The sequence below is a fragment of the Galleria mellonella genome, unplaced genomic scaffold (assembly GCF_026898425.1).
Source record: "Galleria mellonella isolate WM207_F2 unplaced genomic scaffold, CSIRO_AGI_GalMel_v1 utg36, whole genome shotgun sequence".
Taxonomy (NCBI): Eukaryota; Metazoa; Arthropoda; class Insecta; order Lepidoptera; family Pyralidae; genus Galleria; species Galleria mellonella.
The window spans coordinates 4,355,319-4,381,622 of record NW_026442086.1 but is presented as its reverse complement, the minus strand read 5'-3'; the positions used below and the strand labels follow the sequence as shown (position 1 = coordinate 4,381,622).

At 31.1% G+C, this 26,304-nt stretch overlaps 2 protein-coding genes across 3 annotated transcripts in view; one reads left to right on the top strand and one right to left on the bottom strand.

Moving 5' to 3' along the window:
- The window catches only part of LOC113509282 (beta-3 adrenergic receptor-like), a 116,643-nt gene that overhangs the window by 72,052 nt on the left and 18,287 nt on the right, over nucleotides 1-26,304 (top strand). For both annotated transcript variants that reach the window (XM_031910453.2, XM_052897231.1), the window contains exon 2: nucleotides 13,582-13,859. In XM_031910453.2, the coding sequence (XP_031766313.2) occupies nucleotides 13,722-13,859 (138 nt within the window). In that variant the 5' untranslated portion in view covers nucleotides 13,582-13,721. The remainder of the gene's footprint in view (nucleotides 1-13,581; nucleotides 13,860-26,304) is intronic.
- Nucleotides 24,911-25,619, bottom strand: LOC128201167 (uncharacterized). Its single transcript, XM_052897234.1, has 2 exons — nucleotides 25,397-25,619; nucleotides 24,911-25,323 (listed from the first exon to the last, which is right to left on the bottom strand). Exons 1-2 carry the CDS (start codon nucleotides 25,456-25,458, stop codon nucleotides 24,978-24,980), a joined length of 408 nt encoding a protein of 135 aa, XP_052753194.1. The 5' UTR covers nucleotides 25,459-25,619; the 3' UTR covers nucleotides 24,911-24,977.

Here is a 26,304-nt window from a genome sequence, read left to right as displayed (position 1 = left end):
CTTAGAATGGCAAACAATCTGACGGCCCACCTGATGGAAAGTGATAACCGTCACTTATAGACATGAGCAGTACCATGGACATAACAGAGTATACTGTTTCGTCCATGATACCCTCCACGCATTGCCATTCTTGAGGACTCAGGTGTTATTCCTCTGTACCCTGTAAATTCACGCCATAGCCCACCCTTCAAACCGAAACACAGCCATGCAAACACAACAGCTTTACGGTTGAAACACGAATGGGACAAAGGTACCCAAGTAAACGACTTTTGTACAAAGTCTCCCTCTGGTGATGATCTGAATGTTATCATTCTATAGAATAGCAAATCCATATAATTAAAATAAGTGATTTCTAAAGGTTTCGGGGTCTAAAATGTAATGATAAAACCTGAGATATACATCAGTGTTGGCCTTGTACTTCATTCTATAATAGCAACGTCTGTTTGAGGATTGTTGTTTTTTATCAATGTATTTAAATGTTAAAAATATATGGGAATTAAATTATATTTTTTATAATTTTCATTTATTTTATTTGTTTTTCACTCAGATTCATCGGGATAAAGGGTAGCCTATATAGTTCGCTATATCACATATATACAATAAGATAATTTTTACTAAGCATTCTAATAAGCCCACAAACGTTGTATCTACCTTAAGTTGCTGAGCAGTTGGTCATCCTGCAGACTACCTCATGTTGCAGCATCAGGTCAAAGTTACCATGTTATGGAAATGCTATCGAAGTAATGGTACACCCAATCTCAAATAAGTTGGACTTGTGGAAGTTGGTGTAATCCGTTCGTAAAGTAAAAAATGAGTTGATAGTCTTTGAAGACTGAATATATCTTCATAAATATAGCTAAGAAACATCTCGGTTTCATCAGTTTTCTAATAAAAAAATCGCATCATAGTTATTCTTTTAAGAGCTATAATGCCATAAGCAGACGCACAGATAGACACGTTAAACTTATAATTCCCTTCGGGGTTTAAAAATAAAAAAAAATATTTAATTATAATAAGAATTAGTATGTATAGAACATAATGTTCAAGTAATAATAATAATAAATCTTTATTACTTTTATTTCATTCACCCTATAACTTTGGGTGATATAAAGTATATAGTAAATAAAATAAGTATGAACTCCCTGACTTCTGAGGTAGATATGAAAAACCTGTGTTTGTTTATTTATTTATTTATTTCTTATTTTGGTACACTTAGTCGAACTAGGTGTCCCTCCTCGCTATTTGATACGGATGACGGGATACCCGAAGGTAGCTATTATCTATGTCCGACGTGAAAAGGAATAAAATAAAAGTGCGATGCAAGTGAGATTTTTTTAAGCATTTATAGCTATAAATTTAGTTAACGAGGTCTAAGGCGAGTACGTAAGAATTTTATTTATTTATTTACATTTAGACGAACTCAGATAAGTACTATTGATTAGTGTATTTCAGGAGTCAGTGCCCTCTTACATATGTTGTTGTATTACATTTTTAAGTGAAACAAATAATGTAAAACAGAGGTCAAGTATCTTTGTTTATCTATACAAACAAAAACGTGATATTATATGTAGGTAATATCTACGTAGAATGGCAAACAAGCTGGTGGTTTACCTGATGAAAAGTATTTGTAATAACTGTCATCTATACATGTGAAGAGTTCTTTGAACTTTCAATATTAATTGAAGTTTAATATTTCTTTAATAATGATAATTAAATTCACTTGGGAGATATGTGGATTCGCCTCGTCCTTCCAATATAATTCGGCAATCAATTGCTTTATTTCTGGCCTTGAAAGTAATGCGCTATTTATTTTGCTTTTAGCTTTTACTCTGTATGTATATACTTTATATCCTTCATCTTTCGGTCGGCACCAACATAGGACTAATAAAGAATAAAGCACTTATATTTAGCCATATAATATTGTGTTCTGCTTATTAGTGTGGGTGTGATTACTACAACTAACATACATTATAGAAAAATGACATTCATTTTATATATTTATTTATTTATTCTTTATTGATGACATTATAAAGAAATGTTAGGTATAATAGATGGACATTGCCATATGGCATTCTCTCCTAGTCAATCTATGGAGAAACAGATAGATATATATATATGTTATATGCGATAGAAAGTATTGGAAATTATAATATAGATAATGTGGAACTAATACACGTTATAATCATATAAATATACTTACATAAATATATTATACAAATATTACTTACATATACAAACACATAGACGATAATATATTACATTACCAAGAAAGTAATGCTAGAGATCAAAGGTGATGATGATGATGAACTACTTTTATAGCGACTTTATAAAAGATTCATGGACTATATTTTAGAAACAAATTTGTTAGACACTTGTCTTATGTCAATGAGTAGCGTATTCTAGAGTCGTGATATGTCTGTTTCCCTTATAGTGTAGGCGAAGGAAAAAAGATTTAATAAAAGTAAATATGGACCCCAGTAATGGTTAATGCTATTTTTGTATGTTAGATGAAAAATGCTTCATCATCATCATCCTTTTGAACTTTCCCCGTTATTGGAGATCGTGACAACGTATTGCTGATTTTGACTCAGTCACCTCGTTTCTCACAACACAAATATGATCGTAACATTTATTTTTATACTCGCGTAGATTTGAACTTATAATAGTAAAAATAACCTCGTATATCTTAAGTTTTTTAAAGTAAAAATCTCATATATTTACTAACTTACAAGTTTCTAATTTTTTTTTATACAACTTAGAATGGCAAACAAGCTGATGGTCCACCTGATGTAAAGTGGTAACCGTCGCCTATAAACTTTAGCAGTACCATGGACATAACAGAGTATACTGTTTCGCCCATAATACCCCCCATGCGTTGCCATTCCTGAGGACTCAGGTGTTATTTCTCCGTACCCAGTAAATTCACGCCATATCCCACCCTTCAAACCGAAACACAGCTATGCAAACACAACTGCTTTACGGTTGAAACACGAATGGGCAGAGGTACCCAAGCAATCGACTTTTGTACAAAGTCTACCAGAGTACATTTACCATAGTATTTGGAAATTCATCAAAAGACCATCACAAACAAATTTAGTTATGTGGTTTAGTTGTTTTTTCACATTTGTGATCTGAAATAAGTAATTGCAAAATGTAATAAAATAGTAATAATTCTATTGGATGTTTATACCAAATAAAAGCATAATAAACGCATTTATGCATAAGTTTATTTCATATTTATGTAAATTTATTTATTTATTCAGGTTTAACAATAGATATTTGAATATGTACCTATTCAAATGGAAACTTATTTACAGATTATTTTTATGTACGATACACTTGGTGTGTGAGTTAAGTCGTTCCTGACCTTTTTTTTTTTCTAAATTATGAACTCATTATCCAGCCAATGTGAGAAAAGCTTCAGAAGTTTCAATATCTCTGCTATCACTATTCCTTACTTTTTTAATAAATAACATTATTTTTTGTCATTGGAACAAATGATATAGGTTCTGATGTTGTTACATATCAGTTCAATTACGTTTTATTGATGTTGTTGTCTGAGTATTGAAGGGTACAGGAAAATTGGTACATAAGAGTATTGTATTGTACATTGCGGTACCGTAGAATCAATTTCTAAGGTAAATACGAACGTTTCTTATATCATATAACAATTTACTTATTATATTTATTGTGCATAAAATGGAAAATTTAGTAAACATGCCTGTTGGACAGAAAACGTAAAATATATGAATGTTTTTTGTCGTTTCGTCGATCTGTCTTCGTGATTTCTTTTTCTATTTTATGTATTATTGAACCAATTGCCAGCTAGCCGACATGTCAGTGAAAAATTGAATGTCTCAAAGAGGAAATGGGGGAATACATTTATGTTTATCTAGCATAATATTTTTAGCTTACCTGTTACTAGTAAGAGATAAAGGGATGTTCTCGGAACATCGTTATTATTATGTTACGCTGTGAATAAGATCTGTACTAATTGAAAACAAACTGTGTAGTAACTGTAAGTTTATACTAAGTTACCATTTATTAAGAAAATAAACTATTATTAATAGTAACGTAGTGGTAGGTGTATCTTATTTCTCGTTGGATTCTAAGCCTTTAGATTTTAAGATTCTTTTATTCATAAAAACAAATTATTAAAAAAACTAATAAAACCTTTTACAAACCTAATTTTATTATTATAGTGTTTTGTCACTTTCTTTCATATTAGGGATTTAGCATAAAAGAAAGAGATAAAACAGTTCAATAACAAAAATTGATTTATGAGAGGTTTGACGTTTTTATGAAAATGGTAATGCTATTTAATATGCTCAGAGAAACGTGGAAATTTCGAGTATTATCTTTATCACAAAGGCAATAGTCGACAAACGTTTCTGATTATTATACTACGGATTATAGCCGTGAGTATATTTTTTTAAACTCTTATCATTAATAATTGTAGCGCAGATATGTTATATATGTGTGTAATGAGAATTTAAGGAACGTTAAAAAATGAATATAGATTTAAAAAATAATATAACGTAGACGTAGTTCTGATCTGTAAAGGCATGCACAGGTTCAAGTTCTAGAAGTACCTACGTGTCACTATATGTCTAGAGATCTTTATAGATGTTTTGTGGAGCTATCTCTAAAGAAAGGATACGATGTATAAAAATAATATATCATCTTTCAATAAAAAATATATACATAATAAGATCTTATAAGGGGACGTTTAATATTCATACATATGTAATCTTTTTCAAAATCCGCCTCTTGTTAGATTTGGTAAAATTCCATAGTTTTTTTTTCTAAGAAATTTTAATAAATTTTGGTTAATTGTAAGTTTATGTACAAAGTTACCGAAATACGTGTTTAAATACGTCAGTTAGTGACAGATGGCGTTGATAAATTCGGAATCCACATTATTTGCTAATGGATTTAGTACACTTTGTAATTTTCAAAGATTTTGTACATTTCATTTATGCGCCGTTATTCCATTTGCAATGGATTTTTATCAAGCACATCGTCGTATCTTTCAGCCGATCTGCATTCAATATCCGTTTTCTGAGAATGCTTTATTCCGACGATATTGTACGAGTTTGACAGTTCACTTATAATTCACGTAACGTTAGATGACAAATGACAGCTCAAATTGTGAATATGCCCTATATTAGCATATCATTTGTCAGTTTCTGTTAACAAAATTAGTGAAAAGAGAAACACGACCGAAGCAGTGAATTATAATAATTAGAAATAATATATATTATTGCGATTGATCAGAGAGAGGTAGACAGAGAATTAGACATTTGCGGAAAGGAGTAGCGTATAGATCTGGAGTACACTTTTGGATTTAATAAAGACGACTTATTATATATTGACGTACTTATCTAATAAAATTGATTATCTAGTAGAATTAATCACCTTTGTTGTTATATATTTTATGGCAATATTAGACATTTGCGGAAAGGAGTAGCGTATAGATCTGGAGTACACTTTTGGATTTAATAAAGACGACTTATTTTATATATTGATGTACTAATCTAAGAAAATTGATTATCTAGTAGAATTACTCACCTTTGTTTTTATATATTTTATGGCAATATAAAGGAGGAAGGCGAATTTTTATTCATTGTGCAGCGGTTCTGCCTAATTTTTCAGTAGGTACACATTAAAATCGGGTGTCGTTTTCCTTTTTTACTGAATTACAATTTATAATATAGCGGCTTTCAATGCGCTATTTTTCCTTCTTGAATTCAAGTCACGTTTCTCACCGAAGTGTACTTGATGCAATGTTCATTTTATATAGATTAAAAATGTCTTAATCATTTTCCCAGAGTGAGTCTTTACATAAAAGCGTATTCGCTTGGGTACATCTGTTCAACTCTGTTTCCGTCGTGATGCATTTGTACTTGCATAGCTCCGAAGGTTCGGTTTGAAGGGCAGTGTCTTTACGAATGGCACTGCAAGGGAAATACCATGAGTATCAAACTGTTATTCTGTAACGTTCATGGTATTGTCCATGTCTATAGGCGACGGTTACCACTTTTCATCAGGGGCGTTATCTTGTTTACCATTCTAAGTATCATAAAAAAGTTGGGTAGTCTGAGACATTAACTTGGGCTTTATGGATTATATTAATGTACTTGTAGTGTATGCGTATAGCCATCTAGGTTTGGGCTTCTTTTCCTCTGAGTGTCGTAAGAATCTTCTAAGGGAGCTTATGTTAAGGTATGGGCCGCAGCATCCCTCTTAAAATATCATTAAAATCCTAAACTAACTGCAAGTGCTAACCCGGCTGCAAAGCGTTTGATTTTCAAGGCTAGGTTTAGCAGTGGACAGTAAAGGGCTGATACAACAACAACAACTTGTTGTGTGAGCATGGGTAATTAGGTTAAAATTATCCTATTTGCGTGAATATTCACGGAAAACAGACGTAAAGTGACAGCGGGGTTCTTCAAACGCTGATTGAGTCTGTTTATTGCACGGGAACTCCTCGTCTCATAGACAGTGGTAGATAGGTCAATCGGTCATTCGTTGTTTTTTTATAAATCCAGTAATAGCAAATATCGTTATTGCAGTTTTTACTTTAAGACTTTTTTAATGGGTGAAAAAGGAATAGTAATCAGAGCTATTGGTATAGCTGGCTGCTGGCTAGGCACCAGTGAGAGATAATACGCGAGCATGACAGCATGTTAGTCCATCGTTAGGAAGTCCATAAGAATTAATCACAATGGTTTCCAGGAGGAACTGCGTAGAAGTCGACCTGGTAGGTTTTATTGCTAGCAATTTAGCTGTCAGACCCCATTCCTAACAATCTTTTTTCAACTATTTCAAAACTTTCGCACTGTACTTCACTGACGAGATATCAAAGCTACATACGTAATGTATGAAGGTTTGTATGTGTATATATAATGTAGTTTATGTATTTTAATAATAATTTTTGTACCTTTCGTTAAACCTCCATCTTAAATTATTTTTTAGATTTCTTGTTATTGTTTAGACTCAAGTTTGTTATTATTGTCATGCGGTGATGCAAGTTTTTAGCTTTTGTAACTCTGTACCGCAGTAGGTATAATTTGAAAACAAAATTAATTAAGAAAATTGCTTCTCATTTTGGTTTATATTAAAGGTATATATTTTTATACCACCTCAAAATGGCGCATTTGCCTCTTGAAACATTTGTTAATTAATTATTTAAATATCTCATTTATGTAGGTATTTAGAATATGTTAATTAATTTATCATATATTTGTGTATTGGTTCGTAGTTTCGAAATTTAATTGGTTTATTTCGATATAAAAAATATTAAAATATTTATTTGTGCTCGAATTACATAGCTCTGACGTCCAAATTCATGGCAATACCAATACTGATAAAATTATTTTTAGAGTTTTCTCTCTGAAGAAATTTAAAGGTATAATAAAGGTATATAGAAATGACTATAATTTTTTCCAAGTAGAGTTTAGAAAAAGTACCCTACTAAATATATAATTGTAATTGTTTGTATCTATAATAAGTTTACTATTGTAATCTTTTGGAGGAAATAATACAGAGTATCTATTTATCTAAATAGTTGTATTTTTAAAATCAATTATTAGTAGATTTTAGTAGTGAAATATAAAATTTTATTACCAAAACATCACTTTTATTTACTAGTTAAATAAAAAAGCAATATACTAATTTGGTTTTGGAAAATTTCTACCAAGAGGTAGGTTTTTATGATAAACAGTTTAGCCAGTACATACATCTATCTTTATTTCGTAATATGTATGTAATATTAATTTCGCTTTTTCGTTATTAAAATAAAGTGACTTTTGTTTTGTTTTTTTATTTATAAGTATCTTGTATTTTTATTTATAAAAATTGTCGTACATTTTTATAGCTAGAATGAAATTAATTTAATTTACCTAAAACACATTTCGGTTGCTGTAAAATGCTTTAAATAAAAATTAATAATGCAATAAGGCTGCCTTGTAGTCATTTATGTTAGCTGTTTTTACCAGTGAAATGCTGTTTATTAAGAAGCGAAATACTTGAGTCATTCACACCAATCAATTTTTTTTAAATGTTTTTAATAATCATGTCAAGGTTTTTAGAGAAAGAAAAAAATATGAAATTGGAATTTGAGCAGACACTGTTCTGCTTTTAGTGTCATTAAGTTTTGAATAAATAATGTGTTTGTTCTTTACGGATTAGAATTTACCAAAGTGACGGTAGATAGGTACATCTTATCAGGGTGAGTGAATTAGGTACAAATATAGTTTACTAAGTTACATTAGGCGTAAGGGTCTTTGTTAATTAGAGATAACTTGCCTTGACTGTGTTAGTATCAAATAAGAACATTACGTTTTTGCAAATGAAATGTATTTATTTAGGAACATTTATAGTACATTATTAAAGAATTCACAAATGTAAATAGAGTAAAAGATTTGATACATTTTGATACCATTTAAAAATGTATACATGATTTAAAAAACATAATAAGTACCTACACACATATTTATGAAAAACAAAAAGGTACAAAAAATATAATTTAAAATTCCTTATGATTTAGAAAAGATGTTATAGTATCTATCATTAAGTATTTATCAGGGACTATATATTTCATTATAAAATATATGTTCTTTATATGTCCTATGAAAAAAAAAGACCCGAGTAAAAAGTATTTAAAGATTTTATAAACCAATTTTACGTAAATTTTGATTACAAACTTGCCTACCTTGTGGGAAGGAAGGAATGTATTCCTAAATTGATATAGGAAAACATAAGGAAACACTTTTGTCACGGGAGTCAAACAGCGAGTTTTAATAAAACTTTTCTCTTCTATTACTCGTATATGAAAAGAAGAATGTCTTTGATGGTATAAGACATGTGAAATGTGTATTCCATTTCTCATGTTCGACATAAGAATTTTGCTTTGACTACTTTTATCCGACGGCGGTGAAGCCCGAAAGGGATATGTAGGATGTAATTGGATGACAGGATATATGTAGGTGCCTATGTTGTAACGTATTCAAGCACTCTAACAGTTCTTAAAGGTTGACTGGCAGGGAATGCTTTTAACATTAAATCCGCCTTATAGGAACTCCTACGATGTGCATTCTTTCCTACACAGCGTTAGTCTTAATGGATATACTTTTCCGAAGAACTTAGTTGAAATCTTTAAATAATTTATGATCCATTCATGTAAACCACGTAGTTACGAGATCGATATGAATGATTTAAAAAATAGTTTAACATCATCATTGTGGAGCTGGATAGCTGGAACCATGGTTTGTCCTACGTAAACTAATTATAAATCATTCAATTTTATCGTAATGAATATCAAATGCCATTTTCCGTGAGGATGGGAATCGATCTGATGGTGTGGCCTTAGACTTGGGGACATGAGATGCGACGTTTACGTTTTTTTTTTGTAATGGATGGTAATGGAATGGTAACCCCGCCTGCGCTAACGGTATACGCTGGTGAGTGATGATGAATACACCTTGAATTTAGCACGATAATTTCTAGGCGAGACCACGTGGAGGTCAACCTGATAGGATATATTATTAGCAATGGGACTGGTAGTCCGCATTACCAACAATCCCTTTCCCTCCTCCCCGTGTAAATATGTTAGCTCCGAGTCTTTTAACCGGGTCAACCTTTCGTTCAGGTGCGGCGACTGTGTACAGTGTAAAACCTTTGCTTGACTTACGAGATGACAGAGACTCAATGTTACTTCATAAGTTAGAGTACATATACAACATACTCCGAATAATACTAACATCTTGACTCCGTGATGACCTCCGTAGCGGTAGGTATACTGCATTACGTAATCAGCCTCTGGTTTCGATTCTCGGTCGGGCCAATTTAGGAAATGAACTTTTGGATAGAAGTTGGAAGTTTCGATCTATGCTCCCAGATGTTCGTTGTCTATTTCCTTATATCACAGAATATCTTTGCTTGGAGATCAAGTGACTGGTGTGCTTTTGTAGCATATTAAATTTCTTCAAAAATAATTTATTTTCTGTTCCTTCTACTTTCATTATTACTTTTTATCTACAACAAATTTCAAATTTTATCACTGCATAATTACATTTCTGTTTTACCAAAGGTTGACTAGAAGGGAATGCAGTATAGCATTAAATTCACCTTTTGTACCAAACGTACTTTTTTAAAGTGGCCAATAAAAATTAATATGATTCCATTGTCCACAAATATTACTGACTTAAATTATAACAAACTTACCTAAACGAATCAAAGTATATTTAGACCGTCGTTCAATATTGCTTTTAATTAATTTATCATGTGATACTGTATGCTGTCACGATACATTTACCCACCCTTCAAAGAAGTACAAAAACATTGTAACAGTTAAATAATAAAGCAGCTGACGGCCAATTTCCGTCCGTTCAGGACTTCTTTGCTTCGATCGCCTATTTTAAGGTAATTGATTCAACTTACCTTCCCCTTGGCCTTCACTTGTTATTGACTGTAACGTAAATAACCAACTTCGACACAACGATTTTGTACTGGCCGAAAACTGGTCCCAACTAATAAGTATATAATTTTGGAAGGAACGAATCGGTCTTAATTTGGTTTGAATCGTTTTTTTTCTCGTTTCCATGAAAGTTATAATAATAATAATAATAAGTTGCCATTAGTTGCCATCTCCTCTCCTTAAGAGGGGAGATGAGAATTTTAGTAAAATTTAAAAAATAATAATAATAATATAATTTAATTTATTTGCTGACATAATTATTGCTGATATGATAATATAATTTATTTGCTGATTTAGTTCTTGTTGATATTTGAATGTTTGTTATTCAATTATGCTTTAATTGATGAATACGTTTACATCGACGAATCATATTTATATGCATACTACCTAACCGGAAAAAGTTGGGTGAACAGGGATTGTTAGTAATGAGATCTAACCGATCCAATATATCCTAACGTTTGTTTCTTTCATAGGTTCACAATCACGGACAAAAACCTATTGTGTAATAAAAATACGACAATAAAAGCAAAAAGTAACGTTTCGCTTCGTGTTTTCTTTTATAAGCCACATTTTATTCTGGTGGTTATAACATCCATTAATACATTTAACAAATAGCTAACACGTATAATTTAAGTAACTACCATGTCTCTCGGCAGTTAGGTATGTTTGGTTGACATGTTTTATTGATAGTATTGCATCGTGTCGCCTTCTAATACGTAGAATACATGCAATATTGGAAAAAACGAGGTCGCTTCTTAATATATGTATGCTTTATCGAATTCGACTTTGTAATACAAAGCAAATCAACCATCATTACATTACAATTGCATTTTTATTTTTACTGACTTCCAAAAGTAGGAGTTCTGTTTATTTATTTATTTTACACTTTATTGCACCATTTCTAATATAATAAATACAGTTAATTTTAATGAGAAGTCATACAAATGTTGACCTTATCGCCTTATCGCGTTTATTCTCAGTTATAGTTGTAATAGTTTTTTTATTGTAGTAACTAGCTGTATTCCGCGGTTTCGTCCGTGATATTGAATAAACTTCCTCAGGAAATGAGCTAATCAAAAAGATTTTTTCTAATCTGATTAATTCCAAAGATTAATAAACAAACAAAGAAATTTTTATACTTTATATATTAGTATAGATTGGGTAGTTTTCTATCATGTTATACTAATATTAACTGAATAGATTTTAATTTACCAGAGGGAGACTTTGTACAAAAGTCGATTGCTTGGGTATCTCTGTCCCATTCGTGTTTCAACCGTGAAGCAGTTCTGTTTGCATGGCTGTGTTTCGATTTGAAGGGTGGGATATGGCGTGAAATTACTGGGTACAGAGGAATAACACCTGAGTCCTCAGTAATGGCAACGCATGGGGGGTATCATGGGCGAAACAGTATACTCTGTTATGTCCATGGTACTGCTCATGTCTATAGGCGACGGTTACCACTATCCATCAGGTGCGCCGTCAGCTTGTTTGCCATTCTAAGTAGTATAAACAAAAATACATTTATATTTATTCGTTACTACATAGGTAGGTATATACAATAATATATACAAGGCGGACTTTCACATATATGTGCATGAATTTTGTCAGATTGAACCGTTAGATGATTTTTTTAATTAAGTACATTTTAAACAGCTATGTTTGTATTAAAATAATACGAGTAATACAGAAGTCTTCTTTTGTATTATTATTTTGACACAAGTGGATTCTTACCCACTCTGCAATTGAGGTAGTATGTTTAATGTGTTTTATTTTGTATTTTTGTCTTTCTGATTGGATATCTAATAAAAATTATTATAGAAAATTTAAAGATTGTTCAAGTCAAAGATTTTCACTGACTTAACTAAATGGTGGAGACAAGTGGAACGGAACGATTTTTTGACAATTTTGTTGGTACAAAGTTGCAGGGTGGATCGATGGTAAGGTAGCTTTTTTAATGGGTAAAAATAAAATGCGGCTGCGATGTCGGTATATACTGGCAGAATACCAATGAGGAAAAATAGGAGAGGATGAAGCAGATCAGTTGGCCAATTGTGACGAATTCATAGGGGCAACCGTATCGAGGTCAATTTGATAATGTCTAAAGATTACTCATTTCAATGATTGTGGCTGACATATATATTTTTTTAATACGTTATAGGCCCAAAGTAATAGGGTAAAACCGAGTCAGTGATACAATAGTCCATGTTGTATATCCATAACTATATTTTTTTATGCTATTGAAAATGGAGTTACGTCAAATGACTTATTGTGACGAATTCAAAAGAAATTAATCGCGATGGCTTTCAGGGCGGACTGCTTGGAGGTCGACCTGATAATCTACAACCCATCTATTCATAGCAGCGTTATATTGATAAATCTCGCCTGTCAGTGATCTATGAAGGTGACAGTTATTAAAGTCTACTCTGAGATCGATCCGAAAAGGACAATTGGTAGTACTTACGGATAGCGATGGAAATCCATTTGTGTTTCATATTGAAATGCCAACTCCCTCAGCTATTATGACTAAATAATAGAAAACAAGATACTAGCAACGGAGAAACATGAACTTGAAAGACAATTTTATTTTTGTCTAGTTTTTAATTTTTTAGGTACTTTATTAAAAAAAAAATATTGCATAATTTTTTATGGCACTATAAGAGAGAATTTTTATTTGTTTTATTGAACCATTGGTAATTTGATTAGAATTATTTTGTTTAATTCCGCTACCGTTAGTATGTGTGTGTATTCGAGTGTTCGCAGTCATATACATACTAATGATAGTGGAATTAAACAAAATAATTGTAATCAAATAACCACTTTTTTCTTTTGATGAGTAGAGAATGAAATGCACCTGTCTATACTAATAGCAGTGGGAATTGAAGTCAGATTGTTTTTAGTATAAGATGGTAATTAACCAAATTCTCTAGTGAAACTGATATTTTTGAAAAGGGACTGTTTGGAAGTTGATCTGATAAATTACAATATTAATAGCAATAACGTTACCATTGCTATTCTCAATATATAAAATTAGATACTTCGCCGAAGTAACTAAAACATATTAATACATTAAAAAAAATTATTCATAATCTTTTTTTTTTCAGATCGCAATCAGAGATGAGATGGAGCGCAGCGTCAGCGGTGAGGTGACGAAACAGTCCAAGATGGCACACCACACCGTCGACGCGATACCATGGGGTGGCTAACTCCGTGACCGCTACCGAGACAGACATACGCATTTCGTATGGAGATGAACGGGACGGAAGCGCGGGCCGAGGAGCAGGCGGTGGAGCTCGCGTTGAGCGTGGCCGTCACCGTCATCTCCGCCATTGGATTACTCCTCAACGCCTACATATTGTTTATCATTGTTATCACAAAACAGGTAACTTTTCAAATAAAAATCTACAATCGTATTTTTCAAAGAAAGAGCATATTCTTTTTTAAAAGGCCGGCAGCACACCTGTTCTCTGATGTTGCAGGTATTCGAGGGCGGCGGTAGTCTCTTACCATCAGTCGACCCAATTACTCGTGTGCCCTCGGTGTTTAAAAAAAAAATAAGAGAGAATGGAGTCAATTCTGAAACATCATTCCTTATCTCTATTTCTAAAATTTATATTTGCAGCGAAATGACAATTCTAAGGATCAATAAATAATCTTAATTTTTTGCAGAATTCCGTCAGAACTGCTTTACATTAGAGTTATTATTGATAATAACCTTAGTTGGAAATTTCATATCGATAAAGACTGCAACAAATTTAATAAACTTGTATATGTTTTAAAAAGACTCAAAAATGTAACGAATAACATAATAAAATACGGTTTTAATGGTATACCATGTCTATAGGCGACGGTTACCACTTTCCATCAGGTAGGTCGTCAGCTTGTGTGTCATTCTTAGTTGCATAAAAAAAAAACATACCCTTCTGGTATCAGTTTTAAGGTACGATGTCTTTGTATTGGACAATAGTGGTAATCTGACCAGAGCTTTCATGGTACAAAAATGCTTGCGAGCACTTTGTGGCGCCACTCCGAGCACCACTTGTAAGCCATTGTTTCTGAAATTTGGTCTATTAACTCTGCCATCAATTTATATATTTAGGGTTTGTAATTTTGGTAAATAACATGATGATCTCTTTTCAAAGGCTAAGAATATATATCCGTAACACTCGTAATCCAGAGAGATTAGTATTGGATTATATCTTTCGAACTACTTTGAATCAAAATAATGACGCGGGTATGTAAGTATATAAAAAAATATAACAAAGATCCTAAATTTATTAAACAATGACCATAAAGGGATTTAGAGTAAAATTGCATGAGTGGTTAAAAAGATTTTTACTACATTAAAGATTGTTTAAAATAATTATTTTATACATTGCCATTCCTGAGGACTATGGTATCGTACCACCAAATGAGTGTATCTTAAATATTAAAACTACTTATCAATTAAAAAAAAAATCGAATAGCTTTTAATTTTTTTAAAAGTAATCTGCTTACAAAATAAAACTTTAATTATACAATAAGATTTTTTTATTAGAATTAATGAACAAATTTGATGAATTCAAAAACAATAGAAGGTTAAACTAATAATAATTTAGACTTTATTCTTTTTCGCCTATAACATTATTAAATAAATAGCTATGCTTACTTTACAAAACCCGACTTTTTAAAAACCCAAAAGAAAAACAGAAATGACCGAAAATGAAAGTTTCCAATAATTCTTTGCACTTCGCTTACATTTACTTTACATTTTTAATATACTTGTAAACTTTAATTTTTTCTGTCCCTGAAACAGAAACAAATTGAATAATCAGTGGTTTCTTAACTTATTATTAATTACTTCAAAGTGGTTTTAATTAATTAAAATTTTCATTCTCGGCTTTTAAACGAAGTTGATCGTACAGTCTACGTAGTTCTAAGTAGTCCTTATATTCAGGAATAGTTATTTAATATATCAGTTTTAATTGTTATCAATCTTGTTTCTAAAGTATAGTAAATACAACCTACAATTACAGTTGTAATTTCGTAATAAAACAATAGGGATTATTGAAATTTTCAGCTAATAGGCAAAGAAAAAAGAAAACAATATTATCGCTATATCCACACCATGTGTTTTTTTAGTTTTTTTTTTTCAAATTCAAGAATACTCGTCTAACTTCGAACTCAATAGAAGCCCTAATTCATGAGCGCGGTTCACGGCTGTATTGTGAGTAGAGTATATAATATGTAATTCTTTTAACTGTTCTTTTACTTATATTTATTTTGGTTTGATATGAAAATATTTTCTTTTATAAACTATAAACAAATAAAATGAAAAATTGTGAATTACATTGGTCCAGGTTTACAAAGTGACACAAGCACAGCATGATGCTAGCGGTTGGTGGATCCTATATTAGTCTACACACTGTTATGCCTTATCTCACAGATGCATTCCTTGCAGGTTTTAATTGAATTTTGAAAGTTAATTAAAACTTTACCTTTATTGCCTGCATATAATATAAGTTTCTTAGGTAAGAGTAGATATATATGTATGTTTTTATACATAAATATTCAATATAAGTCAAATTGTTCCAAGAAACGATCCGAAAAACAACTTACTTAAAAATAAGCTTTCTGAATTACCTCGGTTATTTTGAATTATGCCGCAAAATATTGATTTTGGGCAAAACTAATGCTCCAAAAACTTTCGAAATTAGCAAAAATATACGATTATTATTCTATTTTAAAAAATGTGTTCGTACATAATACTCGCAAAGAATAATATATTTAATAATATATATAGGATATATAATATTAACATATTTTACTGATCATAGGTATTTTATTACTATATTATGTCAAAAAAATGTTTTGTAATTAAAAAAAGCTCTTTCATTAACATTCGACAACATTTTTTGTCGAAGTTCCATCTCGTTGTTTCCTGATCTTGTTGTGCTCTGTTTAAGCCTGAAGCAGTTGTTCGATTTTGTGGAAAGAGTATTTTAAAGTTTTTGCAGAATGTTCTTGTTTTATTTATTTTAATCCTGAGTTCTCCGAGTAAACTTTGTAAGCCGGAGACGAATTTTCATTCCACAAAAAAGTATCACATTCCAATGGAAAATAAAAGAAAAATACTGGCCACAGAAAAAAATATAAAAAAAAAGATAAAAGGATGTAGAGTTAAGAAAGAATCCTGAAGTTCTAATATTATAAAGAGGAATAGTTTGATTTTTTTATTTGTAATGAATATAATCAAAATGTTACAGATTGTATTATATTAACAGATTTTTAAATTCTATCATATAAAGCTACGTTATGAGAATACTATGGGCTGAATTTTATTAAAAAAAAACGTGTGAAGCATTCGCGGGTTGCTAGTATAGAATAAATATGCTAATCTTACCAATGACTTCTTAGTAGTCTTGACCAGGAAACATGTATAATATTGCCTAAAGGCAGTCTTGTATCTATTAAAGTACGTAATTTGTAAATGTGCAAATGACGTTAATTTCCCATTATTTCATATTAGGTAGATCAAATTCATTGTATTACATCTTTGGTGTTTCTCCATTTGGAAAATTTATTCGAGTATCGTGTACTTGTCCCTTATAAAGTACATTAGCAAAATGGGAATGATAGCTCTCTGTTTAATTAATTCGAGCTTGTGACCTGAGGCTAATGTTCAAGCAGTGTTAATCTGTTTCAGTTAAACGAAGTGTGATTAATTGAAACAAAACTGCCTCAATATTGGCTTAGATTTTTTTTTATATTACTAAAACGGCAAACACGTATAAGGTCTACCAGGGGCGCACGTTGCCATCTCTGAAGATATCTTTGTTGTTTTTTAGTATCCCATACTGCAGTCTTTCGGGAATACCTCGTCAGGGAGTTCATTCCATAACCTGAATGTTTACTATGTATTCGTTATTTACCGTCTCATTAGCTAATGCTCTCGACTTATAGTGTATGCCGATTGTAAACTATGCCCCAGGAATGCATTATCACCATAAAATGTATTGTAATCTATGGTGGAAGATTTTAATGTATCTGACTTGGATAGGTGACATTCCATTAGGTATTTATTTTTAGCATGAACCAGCTTTTATTTTGTGGAATTATTGGCTGTACAGTTTTATCTCTATGTATATTTATTGGCTTATCAACCAATATAATATGAATTAGATCCCATGTAATAAGTTAGTATTTATGGATATGTTTGTTAGAGTGATTTATATGTATATATTAATAGAGTAGGTACTAAACAAATTTAAATGTCTAATTAACCATGCCATTTATTTGTTCTTAATTTGATTAGTTTAATATTTTATGCAACATAATATTTTTTTTTTTTTATATTAGGCACATTTTCTGTGGTCATGTTCAGTCTGATGGGTGAAGAATAAATATTATTAAAATACATAAGATCTTGGTTATATAGCTTTAGTACACAGTTTTATCTTTCTGCTTTGTTTGAAACTATGTGGCACTATGTAATATATAAGAGCAATATGTTATTTATTTATCATAAAATATATTTTAGTGTCAATGTACTGTATGGAAATGAAAGTGATCTCACTATTTTCTTCATAGCAAAATATGTTACTACTGACTCCGTGACTGGATAAGTAAATTGATTTAGATTATGATTATTTATTTATTTAATACTTTATTGTACACATTAGTTATAAAAATATGACAGAGGTAAAAATAAGTACAAAGGCGAGCTTAACTCTGATAGAGTTTTCTTCCAGCAAACCCAAAGTGGAAAGGAGCATCAATGTCAGCGGATACAGCAGTGTACAATTTTTAAACAGCCAAAATTAAATTAATTACATTATATTTTATCGCACAAATACACATATACATATACATAAATATATACCTACATCTATGCATATATATCGATTATATCGATATACTAGTTTTTTGCCCGCTACTTCGCACTTATCGGATTTAGAAACATTAAAATCAATGAAATAAACTACTATTAAATACAAATATCAAAACTGCGTCCAATTTTGTGTAGTAGTCTTTGCGTGATGTTATATCATATCGATCGTTAATTGTCCATTGCTGAACTTAGACCTCCCTCTATTGGGAGGTTTTATCAATAGTTGCCACGCTTGGTAGTCGAATTGGCAACCGTAGTTAAGCTTTTAAAGATGTTTCAAGAGGGACGCTGCTGCCCATCCCTCGTCTTCCCTTAGTCTACTGTTACAATACCCACGGGAAAGGAAGGAGTGGCCTATTCTATGCTGGGACTACACGGCAAATTTAAGAATGATAGCAGCCCAACTCTCGACCGTTCAGACTAATGTCTAACAATAAGGAGAATAATCTCAATCAATTATATTTATTATCATAATGTTTTCATTAACGTCCGTACCATCACGTAGATGTAGTCAATTACCAAATTCCTTCACGTGTTTAGTCAACTTGTATATATTTCCAAGAATACCAAAATCTACAAACCAAATAAGCGTCCTAATAAAATCGTTGACAAAAAAATCTTTAACCATCATTTAAAATTGCTGAACGTAATTTTTCTTTGATGACAACAATTTTATATAGCGGATAATTATATCTCGATAAATTTAGATCCCCGATTAAGCAGTTAAGCGCTTTTAATGGGCTACTTCAGTAAAATTAACAATGGATCAAAATCTATGTTACACAGTTATAAATATATATCCATTAAAATTATATTTATACATAAGTTTAGTAAAGCTTGCTTTACATTCTCTTTGTGTATTAGGATTTGTGGCTTTCGAGATTTGAATAGGTTTTTTGCCGACCCTTCAGGCCTAGTAACGAATATGTCTATCAAATAGAGGATTTATAGTATTTATTCTCTTGAGCATGAAATTCCTTGTAATAAAGAGATATATATTATAAACAATTTATATTTGAGACTTTTTCGCTTGGTGGTGGTGGCAGAAGTTAATTTATTAAAATTTCGGGAACATAACTGAGACTAATCTAGGAATTTCTTGTTAACAAAGACTACCACTTATATTTTTTTTACAACTATTTTTGAGTTGTTGAACCTACCGCTGTCTCCCGGATTAATTTTGGTTTCACTTATTTATTATAGGTAAGTTGTTTTAGTAACCCTCAAGTTATAATCATAGACAAATATGTCATGTTATTGTCAATGTTTCGGCTTTTATTATTTTAGGATCATATTTTCCATTTGGGTTTTGGCAAATACCAAATCGCCTTTTTCCCCATTCTCTTTACTATCCTTAATCTAAGGTGCCTTCATATACCTTGCTTTATCTTGTTAGTTTATAGTAAATAAGATATCTATTTTCATTAGATCGTATAGGCAATTCTCGTATCCGTCGATCTTTCTTACAGTTTATTAGTATTAAATATAATTTGTGCCTTGCAGTAAAGTACTACTTTTAATATATATACCAATTTTAATAATTGTGCGGTCAATTTGTATAAAATATTGGATTATACTTATATAAAATGTTTCACATTAGGTATAACTAGAGCAATTACATTTTTAAAAAGTAAACATATATTAAATTACTCTAAATAAAAAAGCTACAAACTTTTACACTGAAGATGACGAAATGCAACTGAATTATTAATGAGTATAGAGAAGATAAGTGAAGAAAAAGTCAAGACATTTGGCCACTCGTGATGAATTTACCAAGTTTATTTTATTCAATTTAATCCATTCAACCAGAACGGTTTTTAGGAGGATTTTCTAAAACGAATAAATTGAAGTGACGTCCGCCGACAATTAGTTTTATAACATAGAATACCTAATACTTAATAATAAATCAGGCTTCAGACTACGTTGACTTTCGATTGAAAATCGTACCTTCGTTGAATTTCACAAAATACTATTGCCTAAATTGATTATAGTTTGAAGTTTCGACTACCAAATTAATAAGAGAAGATCAAACGTCAGAGGTTACGTTGTATCGTAGATATTAGAGGGTCCGGTGTCTTCCCTTCCTTGACCTTATGGCATTTTCTACATGAACGACGTAAATTTAATGCTTGTTAAACGCAATATCTATAAAGTGTATTCGGTGTAAAAAATCCTTTTTATGGTAAATTAGCAGTCTGTCCCAGCTTTGCATGGGTATACTAATGAAGAAAATGAGACCAGATCCTCTCTCTCATAGACTCACTTTTGTATATGGAGGTTATTAATCCAAATTTTTCATTTTTTTGTTTGATTTTTTAAATATTTCTTTTTTATATAAACCATATATTGATAATAGCAAACACAGAAAAAAATAACGAAATAAGTGCCGCTATTCTAAAGTGATGCGTATATATATAGAGTGAATGTTTTTTTTTATACTAATAGGTACTGTAAGTTTTTATACTATTGGTGCTTTTATGATTTCTATAATACTAGCTGTATTCTATGGTTTCGCCTGTGCTCGCTTTTCTTCAACAAATGATCTATTAAATGAAAAAAAGAATTTTTCATATCCGACTAGTAGTACCAGATATAAGCGCGTTCAAGCAAATATACTGTTCCGCTTTATTATATTTGTACAGATATTGAGATCACTTCTTTGCATTATTTTACTTAATTGAAAAATCCATAAGAAAAAGTTATAAGATACATGAGAGCGAAATATTTGTTATGTTATGACAAACACTGAAATCGTAAAATGTTGTTTATTTTACACCATATTATAATGTTTGTGGTGTGGATCCAAATTAATTACATATTGTATCTTTTTGGTTCTTATCGAGTTACATTTATTTATTATATACTTTAGTTTTTATAAACAATAAACAATAGCAACAACGCGGTTCGTTAATATTAATTAACGAACCGCGTTGTTGCTATTGTTTTAAAATTCGCCCAAAATGGGACAGGCAAAGAGCATAGTCCAAACAGCCTGTTTGGACTTAGTCTTGAAATTGCCTGAGAAGATTCATTGAAATATGACTGATATGACCAGTTAAATCAATATTAAAACTGAATATAAGTTTTTTTTTTAAATAGGTCAAGGCATTCGAGAGTATTCTAAGCAAATAGATTTACGTTATTACCACAGAGCAAGTAATTACTACGTTATTACTGTGTTGCCATAACTTTACAATGTATTGAATACTTAGCTGCGCCTCTAGCGAATGGGTTCGGAAACTTAGATTTTTATATAAATCACATAAACATGAAAGCAGCCTAATGTAAGATTCTGTATAATTTATAATAGTTACTTATATGGAATTTCTAAAAAAATAGATGATTAATTTCGACTACTACGCAAAATCGCTGGAGTAACTCGAAATACTTACTGTAAAAGGGGACAAAAACGCTTACGTTTCACTTTCTCTTTAAAATATTATATTCAGTAAATACTCACTCATAACTTAAGAACGGAATGATAGCGTAATTCCGCGTCTAATCTCAGCGGCAGTTAACGAGCTGCGGAAAGTGGTGGCATGCTTGAGTAGCCAAGACGGCAGGTGAGACACTGACATAGACAAGATGGCCGACTAAGCTAAGATGGCCGAGATATCACATGTTCAGGTTATTAATCTGTTCTTTGAAATTGCAATTAAACATACTGAAGATCTTGTATTACTCGTAGTTGAATGAAAAGGAGCAGATAGTATACTTAATATAGGTAGTAGGTATTAATTGCACGTCTATATTGAAATAACAGTAGGGATGTGTTAGTCAAACTGTAAAAGTACTAATTGAGTTCTTACTAGGTACAAATCTTAGATTACATAGATAGAACCTCGAGTCTCAAAAACGGGTCAGTTTCTTGTCAGCTAACTCTCAAATTAGTTGACTAGTTTTTTTATCAGTGTTCCACATACTTACGCATATAGCATATCTTGACGTATCTATATTTAATTATTTAATGAATAAAATGAATTTTTACGCATTAAAAAGGTGCAAAAATTATAAAACAAAATAAACATACTCGTAGAAGTTATAAAGGAAATATTCGTAACTATTTATCACCCAAAATTGCATGAAAAAATTGACCCGCTTTTTTCGAAGCGTTTGTACAAATACTCTATCTATACAATCTAAGGTACACATCTAGATTCTAAAAATACTGAACTTAAGATTCATTGTAGTTTCCTATAAGATATTGGAAGTATTAGACATGTAGTTTAAGATTACAATACAAATTAGAGAAAGCTGGAAAAGTATACTATTTCAATTTGTATGGGGTGAAATCAAAATGTTAGCGTCTTTTGAAAGAGTATTCTATCAGCGAAACCGAATATTTTTTCTAATCTCTTCTTTAGAGAACCGAATATTTTTTCTAATCTCTTCTTTAGAGATTAGAAAAAATATTCGGTTTCGCAGATTGAAAACCGACAAAAAATTTAGGCCTCCTATACTAACACGGCGTGCTTAGCTGTTGAGTTATCACCGGAAACTCAAGTTTGTCGTTTTGAAATTCTGTTCTGTCATAATATATTATATATTATGCTTAGATTATAAAATACGTTATATTAAGTCTATGGTATAATGAGTACATTCATAGTCTTAGATACTAAGTCTAGAATATCGATAACACACGGATATTAAAGATTTATGGTTACACCTAGCGTAGATATATTGTAAGTACAAACAAAACGTGATATTTACTGTGCTACTGAGGAGATTGAATTCATTCAACTGAGGTTACCATGTCTGTGGTCGAAGATAAGCCCGGGCGGCCGTTATTAAACCGAAGTGAACTAAGTTGACTGGCAAATTGTATTGTCATATTAACACTGTCATCAACTTTATGGGGGTTGAGCCGAGTGTTGGTCGAGAGAGGATTTTCGTAAATAGTTTTACTAAACTTCTGAATTAAAAAAAAAGTTATAATTTTTAACTTTTTTTTTTATTTGGACGTAATTTTTTTTACATTAAATAATGTTTTTTTTTTGTGAAGTAAAATCTAATTTTTTAACGTTTTCTCTGTACTCGGAGTTTTTGCTTCTTTTTCTTTTTATACTTATATTTGAATCGGTATTTCTCACTAAGTATAGTTAATTTTATTTTTACATGGAACAATAATTAGTAGTTATGTAAGATATGATGAATAAAAGAAGAGGGTATTTTTTTTATTAATGACAATAAATTGAGAACCCCGGCCGCGCTAAATGTATACGCTGGCGGGGCACCAGGGAGAGATGATAGGTGAGAATGAAAAGGCAGGTTAGTTAGCCCGTCGTGATGAACACACCTGGAATTCAACATGATGGTTTCCAGGGAGGACCACGTGGAGGTCGACTTAATAGGGTATATTGTTAGCAATGTGACTGATAGTCAGTATTACTAACAAACCCTTCCCCCCTAGAAGAGTGTATTACTGATTTTATAGTCTATGTATATATGTACTAGCTTTACCCGTAACTACGTCCACATGATCGGGACATGTTCACAGATCGGGCTAAAAACAAACTTATGTCGTTCTCAATATATCATATCATATAAATTGGTTAACTTGTTGAGGCGCTATGCGGTAACAAACAAACTCACTTTCACATTTATAACATTAGTAAGGATTTTAATATGAAATTATTTTGCCATAGCGTTTATTATGCTACTAATAATTATTATTCAACAAGAGAACTTACTCTCATCATAATAATTCGAGCAATAAATTCAAAGTTTCTCGAAGAACACTTAAGCCGTAGATCTTGAAAATTTATGTAACAAGTTGAAACTAAGGTAACATTGTAAATTTACTGCATGAAAAAAAATAATGCATTCCATTGTGTGTCTCTTAATTATATTAGTGATAGGCTCGTATTTTATATCATTTTACCTCAAGTATTTATTTCTTATTTTTTTTTATAAAATGTAAACAAATAAATTAATAGTTTTTTTTTTCACTACCTGTCACTAAGTGGATTTTTGTTTTTACATTTCTTTTAAATATTTCGTCTAAATATAATTGCTATATCATCTATTGACTTGCTATTTATTCTATAAAATAATTTTCTTATCTATAGAATTTAGGGTTACCACATTCTGGAAATATTCATTGCCTTTTGAATTGTAATAGTCAAAATAGAGCTTTTGTGCAGTAATTGAGCTACAAAGCCGAAAATATATTTAAACAATGATTTGTTTATAAATAATATAGTTAACACGAATCTGTAAATGATGCAACCGTGCACAATGTTACTATCAAACAGCTGCATACGTCCAAATGTTCAATTCTAGTACATTTATTTGCCGATGGTAGAGAACAATAAATAAACAGTCACTAAAATATACAGAGCGAACGGCATTGCTGTAATTCCAACGTATTGAAAGGACACAAATACATTGTATCCATCTTGATCAAACCAATAATAGGATATACATATTACGAAAATGTGTTTGTCAGTGAGGATTTATGTGTACTATACAGAAAAATGTCTTTGAAATCAATATTAGATTTATTATCAAATCACAGCAATGAAATGTATACTTAATTAGATTACATAATTATGCCACAAAATACAAGAACAAAAATTTTTGCTATACAAAAAATAAAATATAAAAATTATAATGTTTAAATATATCTTATTAGTCAAGGTAATTGAATTTATGTATAATTTTTTTAGTAAAAATGATTCCACTTGTATCTTCAACTTCTACGTTCAATTGTTTATTTGTCCTGTTCGTCTTCGATATAATTAATAATTTATCTGCAAATACGGTGTCAAGAAAGTTTTTATTATCATTCTTACCAATTTTTAAACTTGAAGAAACTTTAGATACGGTCAGATTTGCTTTTGATAAATCAGAAGTATCAGTTTTAGAATTATTCCTTTTCCTTCTAACTGGAAAACCTTTGGAATCTTCCTCGTAATCTTCCGATTCTGATTTATTATCTTCTTTTTGTGAATTCATAATTTCTTTATTCATATAACTGGAAATTAGTAATAACGAAATATTATTTATTCTAATTTTAATAAAAGAAACACAGGCGAATAGGTATCTACCTGAAACCAATATTGTAAACCAGTTGTAAGAAGGTCAGTGGAAACACTGACATAAGGATCATATTTACAAACAAAAAAAGACACTAAATAAATGCGGTGCTAATGAACGCGTAAAATACTTTTTAAACCGACTTAAAGTTTTATGTCAAATTAGTTTATGGATCTAGAGACAAAACAGACTTTCTGTTCGGTGAATTCTTAGGGTGAATTATTATTTTATTTGCCATTTATAATTCAAAATAAATAATATGTTATAGCAAAACATAACAGAGCCTCTGCTTTTTCTTCGTTTTTTATCTGACTATCTAGTCAATAAAGTAGAAAATAAAATCTTTATTTGTCGTGGGTAATTATAAAATAAATATATATGTGGGTACTACAGTAATAAAGTAGTTGTTGTTCACACTCGAGACGTTTCATTACATTCACTACATGGTGACAGCGGTGGGATCAAAAAACATCACAACTTGCCTTGGTAAATCGAATTTCTTTAAAATGTGTTCCTTTATATTCTCTGGTAGGTAGTTGATATTAGTTTTCATAGAAATGGAATTGTCGGCAGTTATTGTTGATTGCATACTTGTTAGTGTTGGTATTGGTCTCTTTGATGGTCGTGTTGGTCTTATTGGGCCTGTTCTAAATGTAACAGGTGGTGGATACTCGTACTTTGTGTTATAGTTGACTTGCAAATCATAATAGTCTAGCGGTGGCTTCTTGGTAACTTTTGGATAGTACCAATTGCTTTTTGAGCCGATGTTTCGATCAGGAACTGCGAATCTAGCTGGATTGATATTCATTTGGGGAACTTCATCTGGACCGTCAATCATTCTGCGTTGTCCAATATACATATTGGGTTGGGGAGCACCCTCAACGAATCCGGGACCATACGGTGCCGCAAACTTTTCGTC